The following is a 13,403-nucleotide window of genomic DNA, read 5'->3' on the forward strand; positions in this document are numbered from 1 at the left end:
GAACAATGCCCTGCCTGGTTTCAATGGATGGCCCATTAGCAGAATATCTCCCACAGATATAAGGATCACTGCCCCCACCCTCAACAGATGGTGATAGAACAGATCCCTTTTATCACACTCTGTATTGTAATGTGCGGCTTATAATCAGGTGTGGCTTATGTATGGACAGAGAATGAAAAGTTGCTGGCACCCGGAAGTGCGGCTTATACTCAGTGCGGCTTAAAATCGTGAAATTACTGGTACTTTTACACTCAGGAGTGAATCAGGTCAGGCTCTGGGAGTTTTTTCCACAGCAGGACCTTAATCTGAATTTTTTTTTCTCCTCTTCAGGGCACACCCATAAAATATGAAAGCAACTCTGGCCAGTCTGCCATCAAACACAATGTAAAATCTTTAATCACTGGACCAAGCAAGCTGCCCCGGGGAATGCCTCAGCTGGAAATGGTGCCAGAAAACGTGAAGGTGGTGGAGCGAGGAAAATACGAAGATGTGAAGACCGGGGATGCCGTGCGGTCCCGTCACACGTCAGTAGTCAGCTCTGGTCCCTCTGTTCTCAGGTCAACTCTTCATGAAACTCCCAAATCACAGCTGAGCCCTGGGATTTATGATGATACAAATGCTCGGAGGACACCTGTGAATTATCAGAGTCCAATGTCCAGGAGTTCACCTATGATGAATAGAGTTAGTGAGGGTATGTCATTCCTGTCTACAGTAATTCATTTTTATGTACTCCACTCTTCTTTATTTTATTCTGGTGTCTTGTCTCAATTTGGAAGTTGGCTAGAATGAATTTAGAAGGCTGTAAGCTGTTAATTGAAATAAGGAAATTAAAATCTACCATAATAGAAGAGGGAAGTGGGAAGGCAATTCAGCCTCAATTCTCATTTGATTATGGATCACACTGGAAGTGGTACCTACAAGGATAATGTTTTCAGGCAGAAGCTGTTCCTGATTTAAAAGTGTCTAGCTGAGGAAGATGACTTAGTGAAGTGTAAACAATCTTAAAGATTCTCAGCAGAAGTGTTTTATGATGTAAAATGTGCTTTGTTGTATTGCAGTCATTGAAAATGTTCCTTGGGAACCAGTGTATTTCTACAGTTAAATTTTCAATAGAGGAATAGGCATTTTGTTAATTAATTTTTCATTGCTTTTAGCTGGAGTATCTTCTGGGAAGCCAGCAAATCATGAAAGGAAGAACACACTCACTCCAACACAGAGGGAGAGTGTGCCAGCAAAATCTCCAGTGCCAGGAGTTGATCCTGTAGTGGCTCACAGTCCTTTTGACCCTCACCACAGAGGAGCAACTCCTGAAGTCTACAGAGGTCACCTCCCTCCCCATTTAGATCCTGCTATGCCATTTCACAGGGCTCTGGATCCTGGTAAATACATTTGTGTTGGTTTGGTTTAGTTTTAGAAATACTGTGAGCCTTGAAAAGAAAGGAACCTTTATAAGGCAGTTATCAAAGGCCAGATACCATTTATAAAATTATAAGTATTCATTGTTGTGATTTAATTTTAGTTTAGTGGTGATTTAATATCTAGCCAAGAAACTTAATAAAATAGTCTTGTGTAATGCTGTAACTAACCTTCAGAGCTGCCAAATTGCTTCTGTTTTGTTAAAAAGTTCACAGTATTTTTAGATAAGTATTTATGGAATGTATTAAAAGCTTTCAGGAAAGCTTTGCAAAGAAGGATGTGAAAGAGGCTAGAGAATTAAAGTATAATTCTATACAATTATATATCAATTTATATATTATTTAAAAGTCCTCTGTTCAAGACTGTGATTATTTTCACTGAAGGATTATCAGGTTGTCTCTGATGATATGAAATACAGTGACTTCCTTTTAACCTATCCCTCAGTTTACTTCTGTGAGGTATTTTCTACCCTCTTTAGGAGTTTCAGCCTTTTACATTTTCAGAATTTCAGGATTTATATTTTTATTAAAGTCATCTCTCCAATCTGGATTGTTTAGCACTTCCAGTGTGCATGCAGTGCAGAAATTCAATAAATCATCAGTATTAAAATGCTATTCTCACTCACTTGGCACCAGCTAGAGACACTTGATACCACCTCTCATTCAACCTTTAAAAACACCTGAAAGTTTTATTCAACCCTGCTTCCTAAAACCCCCCTTTTTCCTCCTTTCACCCCCAGCTGCTGCTGCTTACCTGTTCCAAAGGCAGCTGTCCCCCACGCCGGGGTACCCCAGCCAGTACCAGCTGTACGCCATGGAGAACACGCGCCAGACCATCCTCAACGACTACATCACCTCCCAGCAGATGCAAGTGAACCTCCGGCCCGATGTCACCAGGGGATTGTCCCCCAGGGAGCAAACTTTAGCAATCCCTTATGCAGGAGCACGAGGTGGGCCTGGCTCTCTTTCTAGAATCCTCTTAAAAGTGAGTTTTGGCTGTGCCTGATTTGGATGCGCTCATCCAAGGCTGTGTGTATAAATGTTCATCCTGTAGTGATCGTGGATGTCTGACAACTCATTGCAAACTGCTTTTTGTGGGAAGGAAAACCATCTCTATAATCAATATTTTCAAGGAGAAGTCTCTGAGAGTTACTAGTGTTCAAGAGACAGATTGTTTGCTGCTCATTTAAATTGATGATCAGAACCATATTTAGCTCACCATCAAACTTCAGAAAAGAGAATTATATCAAAATGATAACTTCTTCAAAAATAATATAAAAGCAATAGCCAAAAGCATGATGTTTGTGAAAACAATGCTGATTGTTTTATTTTTTGCTAAAAGATGGGATTATTGAGTAGAGGTGAAGTGCATTTCTCCAAAGGGCAATTAAAGGAAGTGCTACAAATGCAAATTCTGACTTGATATGTTCCTAAATTGCTGATTGCCAGATTTAAGAGAGTATAGCCAGCTGGAATATACCTCTACACTTGCCTTACTCTTATATTTTCTCCACCAAGCATTCATTGCTGTGTAGACCATGTCCTGGAGTGGCCCTTCTCACATGTGTCATCTCCTGACAGGAATTATTGACCTGAACAATATGGCCCCCACTATCTTAGTGCCTCACCCTGGAGGAACGAGCACCCCACCCATGGAGAGAATCACATACATCCCTGGCACCCAGCTTACCTTCCCTCCCAGGCCTTACAACCCTGCTTCTCTGTCACCTGGTAAGAGCTCTCATGGCTTGCTGATGCCTCTAATTGTCTGACATGCTGAGATAATTGATTCAGCTTTCATTAATGCCATGTTTTTGATGTTTTCTCAGGAGATGCTTCTTGCATGCACATCTCACTTGGATAGCAAAGGGGTTTTGATGATATCCTGTGTAGTTACAATAGAAGTGCTGTCCAATTCTGAATTTGCCTCATTCTGTCAGGACTTTATTGGTAGTAATTAGATTATAATTCACTAATCCCATTTTATATGTGTTGAAGAGTGGAACTGGAGTCTATAAGCTGTGTAGTTTCTAACTGTATACAACCACTTTAGTAAAAGGCTTTTGAGCCTTCACTGTATGTTAAGCTTTTTTCTTCCTAATTAAGTGGATAGTCTTGAGTGGAATTAAAGTGTATTTGGGAAGTGTTTACATTATCATGCTTCACTTAGGTACGTTTTTTTCTCCTTCCTTTTACCATGTGGACCTTCCAGGACACCCCACACACCTGGCAGCTTCTGCAGCAGCAAATGCTGAAAGAGAACGGGAAAGGGAAAGGGAGAAGGAACGGGAAAGGGAGAGGGAACGCGAACGAGAGCGGGAACGAGAACGAGAACGTGAGAGGGAGAGAATCACCTCAGTCCCTGCTGAGCTTTATCTCCGACCAGGTGAGGGCACATGGATACACTGGGATCCTGTGCACTGAAACTGCTCATTTTATGCAGTCACTGTTAGCAATTACCATTACAGTTTGCTTTTACTCTGCACTTCAGGCAGCTTCCTGTTGCTGAGCAGTTCTGGTCATAACTGCAGCTTCTGTAACTTCTTGAACTTTCTCTCAAAGCAACACAGCACCTGAAGGGGAGTGAATCCCAGCTTGCTTGTCATTTAGAACATTGTGAACAGATTTAAATCTTTAATACATACTGTCACACAACTGGGAAGGGATGTAGAGGAGGCAGCATTGATTTACAGGGCTGCAGTGTTGTAATGATTTGTTTTGTTTGTTCCCCTCCACAGGTGCAGAGCAGCCTGGCAGACCCGGCAGTCACGGCTACGTCCGGTCCCCATCCCCCTCTGTCAGAAGCCAGGAAAACATTCTGCAGCAAAGGCCAAGTATTTTCCAAGGAACCAATGGGACAAGTGTCATCACACCTTTGGATCCTGCTGCTCAGCTACGTATCATGTATGTTTTAGAAGTTAATATGGCACAGATGTCTGTTCTAGTATTTGAGCTTATTAAAAGGTGCATTTAGGGTTAAGGATATTTCACTATATGAATGCTCTTGGATTTATCAGAGCATTTTCATCAGTGCATTTTGAGTAGAAATTAGTCTCAGAAAAGAGAAAAGCTTTGCTTTATTGTGTTTGTGGCTGTAGTTCTTTCCATGTGATGTAATTGAGGCTATTCAATGTTTGCCCACAGGCAGCTCACCCCTGGAGCTCCCTCTATCACTCAAGGCTTGCCAGCTTCCCGTTACAACACTGCTGCTGATGCCCTGGCAGCACTGGTGGATGCTGCAGCCTCTGCTCCTCAGATGGAAGTTGCCAAAGCAAAGGAGAACAAGCACGAAGGAAGCAGGATAGAGGAGAACATGGCACGCCGGTCAGCTGTGGTGACTGACCAGCAGCAGATGGAGCAGAAGACCCTGGAGGTAGAAAAGAGGCCTGTGCAGTGCCCCTATACATCTGCAAATTACTCTGGTGGCAAGTCCCAGGGACAGACTTCATCAGTAGTCTATTCAGAGGCTGGTAAAGAGAAAGGACCTCCTCCTAAATCCAGGTACGAGGAAGAGCTGAGAACTCGAGGAAAGACCACAATTACTGCTGCTAACTTCATAGATGTGATCATCACTCGCCAGATTGCTTCAGACAAGGATGCTCGAGATAGGGGCTCTCAAAGTTCAGATTCTTCCAGTAGTTGTACGTATCTTAGTAACTCTCTACTTCTTTGCTGTCTGTCTTAGCCTCTTAGGGAAATGATGTGAAATGATTCAGATGTTTAATGATAAAATATTCAGCTCTGCAAAGCAGAAACACTTGATAGACAAATACAGTCTTTGCATATAGTGACTCTTGCAAAATCAGAATTGTTTGCTTTGTTCAGATTCCATGCTACAGCATGAATGCAGGATCATAAGAGTAACTTTATCAGAAGTCAGGAAACAGAATATTACTTGGTTTATATTTCATGAAAGTATTTGTATCACCATGATTGTCGTGTTTTGACTTTCATTCACTGGTGCCATTTTACTGGAAGCACTGGTGTTGCTAAGTATAGGCAACAAAAATTTTCTGCCGTATTTACATCATATTCCACAACCTTTGCTTGATATTCAGTGTCCTCTCACCGGTATGAAGCTCCTGGAGATGCCATTGAGGTGATCAGCCCTGCAAATTCACCTGTACCTGCTCAAGAAAAACTACAGCCCTATCAACAGGAGACACCCAAACCGAGCCAGGCAGAGAGTAAGTTCATTTGCATGTGAAAAAAATATTCTCACAGTCACCTTTTTTAGATTTGTAAGCAGAGAAGTTTCAAACCTTGAAGCTTATCAGTGACCTTTTCTTTTTCAAGCAGCCGACCCCAACAGGCCGTACGAGGGCCCCATTCACCGCTACAGGACACAACAGGAGCCCCCCTCACCCCAGCAACCTCCACCTCCCTCTTCCCAGGCTGAGGGGATGGCACATGTGCCCAGGACCCATCGGCTCATCACCCTTGCTGATCACATCTGTGTAGGTTTTATAATCATGGCTTTTATTTGAGAGCATTACAGAATATTGTATCTGAATTTATAACCTTTGTTGCCATCAGGCTCATCTAGTTCATGAATACCTACACTGTCTAACCAAGATCTCTTTTCTATTTCTTTTGGTGACATCCAGCAAATTATCACACAAGACTTTGCTAGAAACCAAGCAGCTTCTCAGGCCTCTTTGCAGCCTCCCACCACTACATTCCAGAATTCCACCCCTGCTCCAGCTCCTGTTTCTGGCCGGGCCAAGACCTCGAACCGCTACAGCCCCGAGGCGCAGTCACAGCCCGTGCACCACCAGCGGCCAGGGGCCAGAGTGTCCCCTGAGAACCTCTCTGACAAGGCCAGGGGAAGGTAATGGATGCCTTCAGCCTAACTGCAAGTTTCACTGATGCCCAGATATGATACTGATATAAACTACTGCAGTAATCTTGGTGTAGATTGGAAGTAAAGGGGCCTTTGGGTCTTATTTTTAGGCAGAGTTTGTCTCCTGCTGTTTTGCCAGTTGCTTGGCTCCATAACAAAGGTTTTCCCTTTGCTACTTCTCTTAATTTCCAGTCTTTAGAGTTGAAAACATTTAATAACTTAAAACTTACCAGACTTGTTATGGACAATGCATAATCATCTTTTTAAGATCACCAAGCTTACTGAAGCATGTAACGTGTAACTACACATAAGCAGTTATAAAGGAACTGGAAAATTACATGAGTTAACTACTGCTGTGCATGCACTGAGAGTAATTATCTGTCTCTGAATTGTGGATGTAGGCCTGGAAAATCCCCAGAGAGGAGTCATGTCCCCTCAGAGCCCTACGAGCCAATCTCGCCACCTCAGGTCCCAGTCGTACATGAGAAACAGGAAAATGTTCTTTTGCTTTCCCAAAGAACTGAGCCTACTGAACAGAGGTAGGTGTAAAACTGACTTCTAAAAACATAATTCTGAATCTCTGTGCTGCAGTGTCTTTGTTAAAGAGCAGTTCAAGTGACCTTCCTCTGGTGCCACAGTGTTAATCCCTGTCAATCCTTCTGCACTAACATCCAAAAGTTGCTGTTTGGGAGGTGCTTTGGGAAGGCTGAGGCAAAGGTCACTTGTTAGTCTCTGTCTTAAGTTTCTTGGTGCAAGCAGAGTGTTCTGTGTCACATCTGAGAGAGTGTTAGAGTGAAACTCCTCGTGGTTGCCAGTTCTGTAAAACTGAAGTGAGTTTTGAGAAAGATGATTTTTATTAAATCATTCGATCTTCTCCTGCCTGGTTGGATTCCTGGATACTGCCCTGGTGAAGAGGGGAGGAACCCAGGTCCAGCACTCATGGTGCTGGAGCAGTTAATCACTTGAAATACCACTGGGCTAAGGAGCTTCCAGGAGGAGTGAAGGTGGGATATCCATGGCTGAGGCAGCCCTGTCCCAGTCTGTCAGATCTGCACCAGAAAACTGCACAGGACCTTCACAGGGTCCCTGGCACTGCTGATGTCTGCAGACACGTGGGACATGCACACTGCACTGGGTGCTCCTGTATTTTGAGCACCCAAAGTACTTATTTAAGGCTTGTGCTGGTGAAACTCATTCTGATTTTCTTGGTTTTCCACTCTGCAGTTGCTGCAGAGCTGTTACAGCCCATGATGGATGTTGGGTAGATAGACAGGGATTTTCAGGAACATGGCAGGGAGATTGCACTTTTTAGAAATGTTAGGATCTTGGGCTAGAAAACTTAGATTATTTTTTTACTTCATTTTTAGATTGTTTTTTAACTTGTGTACGAGTCATTTGGGTTTTTTAATTCAAGCTTATTTGTCAGATTGCTGCTGCTTAAGCAAACTCAGTTATTATTGAGCCCCCCCAGTGTTCATAGGACTGTTAGTGGTTTCTGCCTGAATGCTTTTGGGAAGATTGAAATGTGCATTTTACAAGTTCTGTCTCTTTGACACGTGTTGGTCTTGGCAGGACTGACTCTCGCTCTCCAGGCAGTATCAGTTACCTGCCTTCGTTTTTCACCAAACTTGAGAACACTTCACCAATGGTAAAATCCAAGAAACAGGAGATATTTCGAAAGCTGAACTCATCTGGTGGAGGTGACTCTGACATGGGTATGCAGGACTTCCCTTTTCACTCAATTTTTTCTAGCTTAAGCTTTGTGACATCCACCTGCAGATGTCCTGACCCAAATATGATCAAATAATACAAATTAGTAGAAATCTGTGGATATGAAACACATATAATAATTTATGACCATAGAAGGTTAGAATTTTTTTATGCTGTTGTATGTAGGACTGTCACATCATTTAACAATTAATGAAAACCACATTATTAGAGAGTTATTAAAATCTGATATTATTCTAATTAACTGTGTCTGTAATTTGCTTTATATCAATACTACACATTTTCCTATTTGGAAAGGTGTCTTGAAGCTGAATGGTTTGTGTTTTATTGGCCCTTATGATTATGTCTTTTAAACAGCGTTTTAATATAGTTCCAGTAATAATCATTGACACAGTGGAATGTGATACTAGAACTGTATTTTTGCTTTTTTCTTCTGATCACTTAGTGATCATCAGTACTGAAAAATTCAGTGAAATGTTGTGTTTTAATTGCAGCAACTGCTCAGCCAGGGACTGAAATATTCAATTTGCCAGCAGTCACTACCTCAGGTAAGTTCTTCAATGAAAGAAACAACATATGTTCCAGAACAATGTAATGTCTTTAATATCTTAAATTTTTACTCTTTGAGGAGTCCAGTAAAAGAGGGAAATGTTGCAAATAAAAGCTAATATTGCACATGAAAACTTGTTTTCTGCAGAATGACCAAATCTTTCCCCCTTTTAAATTCTCTGAGATTTTTGCCTCCCTTCCCACCTTTCACTGTGTTTTCTCTTCTCTCCCAGGTGCAGTCAGTTCTAGGGGTCACTCCTTTGCAGATCCTGCCAGCAATCTGGGTCTGGAAGACATTATTAGGAAAGCACTGATGGGAAACTTTGATGACAAGAGTGAGGAGCACGGGGTTGTCATGTCCCAGCCTCTCGCGGTGGCTCCGGGCAGCTCCGGCGCCGCGGTACCGCCGAGCAACGAGCCACGTAGGGAAGAAGCCAATCCATCTCCAAATTCAGGTACTGCAACTCCCAGATATCCCAGGGCCTCAAAGAAAACAAACAACTCAAGGGTTTGAATAAGCTGGTGTCACTGAAATCACTGTCTTTCCTCTGTAATTGGCAGGGGTGGTGTTTGCATTTATTGTCCTGGCTTTTCCAACAGCACTGATGGAACAGGAAAAGGAGAACAGGGTGTATTGGATACCTGAAGCTTCTCAGTGCTACCTGATAATTTCTAGTAAAAAAACACACAGAGGCTAAAATGTGGTTGGTGAAATCTGTCCCTTCTGTTGCCAGGTGGGGCAGTCAGCAAGCAGAAGCTCATTGGCAAATCCAACAGCAGAAAGTCAAAGTCTCCGATTCCTGGGCAGGGATATTTGGGAACTGAAAGACCTTCTTCTGTCTCATCTGTACATTCAGAAGGGGACTACCACAGACAGACTCCAGTGTGGGCCTGGGAGGACAGGCCTTCATCAACAGGTGAGAACAGGCTTCTTTCAGAGGTGTTCGCAGAGCTCAGATGTTGTACTGGGACACCAGGTATTGGCCAAAAGGTCCCAGCATGTGGGGGTTTTGTGCAAAGGATTTTCTGCTAATTATCACAACACAGATCTCATATCAGCTCGTGTTCTTTGCCTTTTGATGCAGGTTCCACCCAGTTTCCATACAACCCTCTGACCATGAGGATGCTGAGCAGCACCCCCCCGACCTCCATCACCTGCGCCCCCCCCGTCCATGAGCCAAGCAACCACTCACCCACAGAACAGGATCTGGGAGCGAGAGCCTGCACCACTGCTTTCAGCACAATATGAGACTCTGTCTGACAGTGATGACTGAACTATGCAGATTATTATTTTTTTTTTAATTTGCGGGTCAAAAAAAGAAATCTATTTTTGACTTGTGCCCACAGAGACTTTCCAAGAGAGCAAGGGCCACACAATGAAGAATTGCTGGAGAGTCCATGAAATGCCTTCTGCACAGGCTGTGTGTTGGAGGATTGTGGTCGAGAAGGTTGACTTACTAAAGATAAATATGTAAAGAGTTTTTAAAAATGTGGACTATTCCTGCTCTACATCTATTTGTAAAGAAAACCATAATGTCTTTTAAATCATTCTTCTGTAAATAGAGAGTACTTTTTGCAGTGTTTTTTCCCTTGCTATAGTATCTGGTGTACTTATGTTCAAATCATTGCCTAAACTTTGGGGGTCATTTTGTAATTTTTTTTAAGCATTTTCTCCAGTGTAGAATATTCTTCATAACCCTAGCCTCCCTCTCAGCCTAGCCTAACCAGAACCCCAGCCTCCCAACCATCATTGCCCACTTAATGCCGTGCCACTTCCTGCAGGCATTGTGCTTTTATATAATTTTTTTTTTTTCCCCTAGACACACTTTCTCAGTGGTGTTCAAGCTCTTGTGAAAATGTTGATTTTTAAGACTGACCCCTTAGTGAATTCTGTACATTAACATAACTCCAGTTCACTGGAATGAGATGATATATTTCTTTGGAATTTGAAATTCTGCCACATTGTAAATTTTTGCTGCAGTTGGTTTTATTTAGCAACACTGCAGAAATATTATTGCATGGGTATGTTATGGTTCATTTTTAAAAGGTTAAAGAAACAAAAAAAGAACAGCTTCTGGAGGCATACCTCACTGTTATGCACACTGGGAATTTTAACTGTGCCCTAAAAGCCTATTCTTAGTGTTCTCTGTTTCTGCATTGTATGCAGTCAAAACAGGCTACTAAATTTTACTGTCATATTTAACCACAGCAAATGGCTTTTCTGAACAGAGGCTCTGGGTGGGTTGATAAATCCTTTAAGAAGAAAAATCTCCACATCCCAAGATGAAATAAAACAAAGTGCTTTTATAGAATAATTGAGCAACGCACGAGTCAACTACTTGGCTTCTGTTACAACCAGTTTGAAATATGTACTGTGATTTTTACCTTCCTCCAATCTGATTTTAAAATCTTTATGTAATAATTATTTTGAAGTCTGCGTCCCAGTCCCTGTCCCTCTAAGCAAGCTTTTGGTGGAAGTCCTTACAAATGCTTGGCTTAACTCCTGAAGTGTGCAATACTTGTTAGGTTGATTTTTATTTTTAAATTGTATATGGTACTAGGAGAGTCTCCTTAATCATTCATCTATCAATGCTTGCTCTGGTATGCTTGTAGCTCATGTACACATCCATCTGGGCAGTGATGTCACAGGTGTCCTGACATCCATCTCCAAAATCTTCATTTAATGCTGCACTGACCTCAGGAAGAGAATTCAGATCTTCTGGGGTAGAAGGACTGATTCACAGATAGCACTGAGCTGGGGGTGGCGTGGTCTGTCAGATTCCAAACTGCTTTTGCATCTCATTGCTAACAGGGCCCTTGCCTTGGAGTTATTTTCAGTGAAAAGTGTTCTGGGTTTTCTGCGGTGTTTGTGTTGCGTTGTATGGGAGGTGTCGTGCAGTGTGTAACCTCCAGTCCTGAGAGCTCTGCATCCCATGGGCTGGCATGGTCCACTTACAAACAGGAAGAAGCACAGAACTATTTATCAATTGCAAATTTCTTTTCAGTCCTTTAAGGAAAGCCTTTTTGCCCCAAGTGTGGGAAACAAAATTCCAAAGGAACTCATTTGGAAACCTGATGCTGTTGAAAATACAGAACTATTTTGCTACTTTTTTAAAACATCAGAGTAGATCCCTTGGCAGTCTTAAACCTCCTTGCAGTCTTTCTCTGAGAAAGATTTCTCTCATCCTCCCCTCCTTTACCCTTCTGGCTTGAAGCAGTGAAGTTTTCATCCTGTTTGTAGACCTGTGCTCTTATTTTAACTTTCTTTTTTGGTTCCCACAGCAACATATACTGGAAAACGAGTTCATCTGCCCTTTTTGTAGATTTAAATTTGGAGTGGAGAGTTAAGGTCCATTCTCAAACTCACTTGTTCTCACTTTCTTAGTGTAACAAATACAAATGTGAAAGAGGCATGTACAGACAAATGTCTTTGCTACCTGTACAGTAAGTATAGCATGTTCATTGCAAAGCTTCATGTTACTGCTGCAGCAGCAGCAAGAAATCCAAAGTAGGATAGTCACAATCTCCTGAGATACAGTTTGAGTGGCATTTGCACATAAAATGTTGCTGCTTTTTTTTTTGTTTGTTATCCGAGTTTTAACTTCTCCAGTGTAAAAACCTCTCCAGAGCCTAAGTTAGGGTTTACCACAATTCCAGTAATCTTCAAGTATGGAATTACATCTGCCCTGTTTCAAACAGGAAGGTGTTTGTAAGTCATGTTTACAAAGTGTAGTTTACTACAAATTTTTACCTGATTTCTGATCAGCGCTTTCACAATGCTTTCATCTTGATATGGTTCGTGATTCTGATATGAAATCATTTAAGACTTGAAAAACCCATGCATCATAATTTCCACACAATGTCTTCACTAGACAGTGACTTCTGGATTCAGACCAATCAATAAAGGGGATCAGTTCTCCACTTGCTTTTCCTGTGTCTCCCTTTTGTTTTGCAGCATCAGGCAAGACCCTGCTCCCAGGGTGCTGCAGGGTTCCCAGGTAACACTGCTGCCAATTCAGACCCCAGACCAGCACTTCAGGGAAGGCTGGCTCTAATGTGACTTTCTGTCAGTACAGCCCTGTTTTTACTTCCTAGCTTGCTGAGAACAAAGCTCAGTATGTGACTGAAGATTTCTGCTCTACAAAACCTGTGTGCCTTTTCCTCTTAGCTCAAAGTTGAGATGAAGCTGCTACTGTAAGTAAATTATTAATGATGTCATTACATTGAGGGTTGTACCAGCCAGCTGCAGTTGTGACAACTGAGGGGTTAAAATTGTGCTTGGATAGTGACAGAAGTAGTTCTACTATCCTAACTAAATATAGATTTGATAATACCTGGTTTAATTCTCCTCTTTCTTTAACATCAGGCTTCCTGGCAGGGCAGAACTGAGAAATTCTGTTTGCCAAAGCAGCTATTCAAGCACTGATCTATCCAAGAGAGAAGAACAACTCTGGCACTCCATGTGCTCTCCACTGGAGCCAAGTGTTGTATTTCTGACAGCAGCTCTGTGTGGTAACAGTCTCACCCCTCCTCTGAGAGGACAAGTTCTATCTTTGGATGCTAAAAGAAGAAATGCATTTGATCTTCAGGCAGCCTGTTGGACCAGGACAGGGAGCTACAGCTCTGGTGCAGGGCAGGTGCATGAGCAATGCTCTGCTGAAGTTCAAACACAGCTGAACTGCAGCACTGATAAAAGTACAGCCCCTGGTGTGCTTGCTACATGTAAAGAGTGAAATGTCAACAGTTCCTGCCTGTTCCTTTTCAAGATTTGCTCTAGGACAGCCAAGTTTTGAACCTGAACACTTCTGTGGGCAGCAGGAGTAGCAAACTGCCACTCCTTGACTCTAACACAGGCATTAATACCAGGC

General features: G+C 42.4%; 1 protein-coding gene across 3 annotated transcripts in view; it reads left to right on the forward strand.

The window, feature by feature from the left end:
• NCOR1 (nuclear receptor corepressor 1) overlaps nucleotides 1–12,456 on the forward strand; it is a 55,365-nt gene extending 42,909 nt beyond the window's left edge. For 2 of the 3 annotated variants that reach the window (XM_033078572.2, XM_033078573.2), the window contains exons 32-47: nucleotides 331–691; nucleotides 1,155–1,379; nucleotides 2,156–2,365; nucleotides 2,997–3,146; nucleotides 3,628–3,801; nucleotides 4,154–4,319; nucleotides 4,560–5,056; nucleotides 5,474–5,602; nucleotides 5,712–5,872; nucleotides 6,023–6,246; nucleotides 6,660–6,797; nucleotides 7,831–7,973; nucleotides 8,481–8,534; nucleotides 8,769–8,990; nucleotides 9,270–9,452; nucleotides 9,621–12,456. In XM_033078572.2, the coding sequence (XP_032934463.1) occupies nucleotides 331–691; nucleotides 1,155–1,379; nucleotides 2,156–2,365; nucleotides 2,997–3,146; nucleotides 3,628–3,801; nucleotides 4,154–4,319; nucleotides 4,560–5,056; nucleotides 5,474–5,602; nucleotides 5,712–5,872; nucleotides 6,023–6,246; nucleotides 6,660–6,797; nucleotides 7,831–7,973; nucleotides 8,481–8,534; nucleotides 8,769–8,990; nucleotides 9,270–9,452; nucleotides 9,621–9,784 (3,201 nt within the window). In that variant the 3' untranslated portion in view covers nucleotides 9,785–12,456. The remainder of the gene's footprint in view (nucleotides 1–330; nucleotides 692–1,154; nucleotides 1,380–2,155; nucleotides 2,366–2,996; nucleotides 3,147–3,627; nucleotides 3,802–4,153; nucleotides 4,320–4,559; nucleotides 5,057–5,473; nucleotides 5,603–5,711; nucleotides 5,873–6,022; nucleotides 6,247–6,659; nucleotides 6,798–7,830; nucleotides 7,974–8,480; nucleotides 8,535–8,768; nucleotides 8,991–9,269; nucleotides 9,453–9,620) is intronic. The other variant, XM_033078574.2, reaches the window with a different exon arrangement.
• The last annotated feature ends 947 nt before the right edge of the window (nucleotides 12,457–13,403 follow it).

Source organism: Catharus ustulatus, chromosome 22 (genome assembly GCF_009819885.2).
Source record: "Catharus ustulatus isolate bCatUst1 chromosome 22, bCatUst1.pri.v2, whole genome shotgun sequence".
Lineage (NCBI taxonomy): Eukaryota > Metazoa > Chordata > Aves > Passeriformes > Turdidae > Catharus > Catharus ustulatus.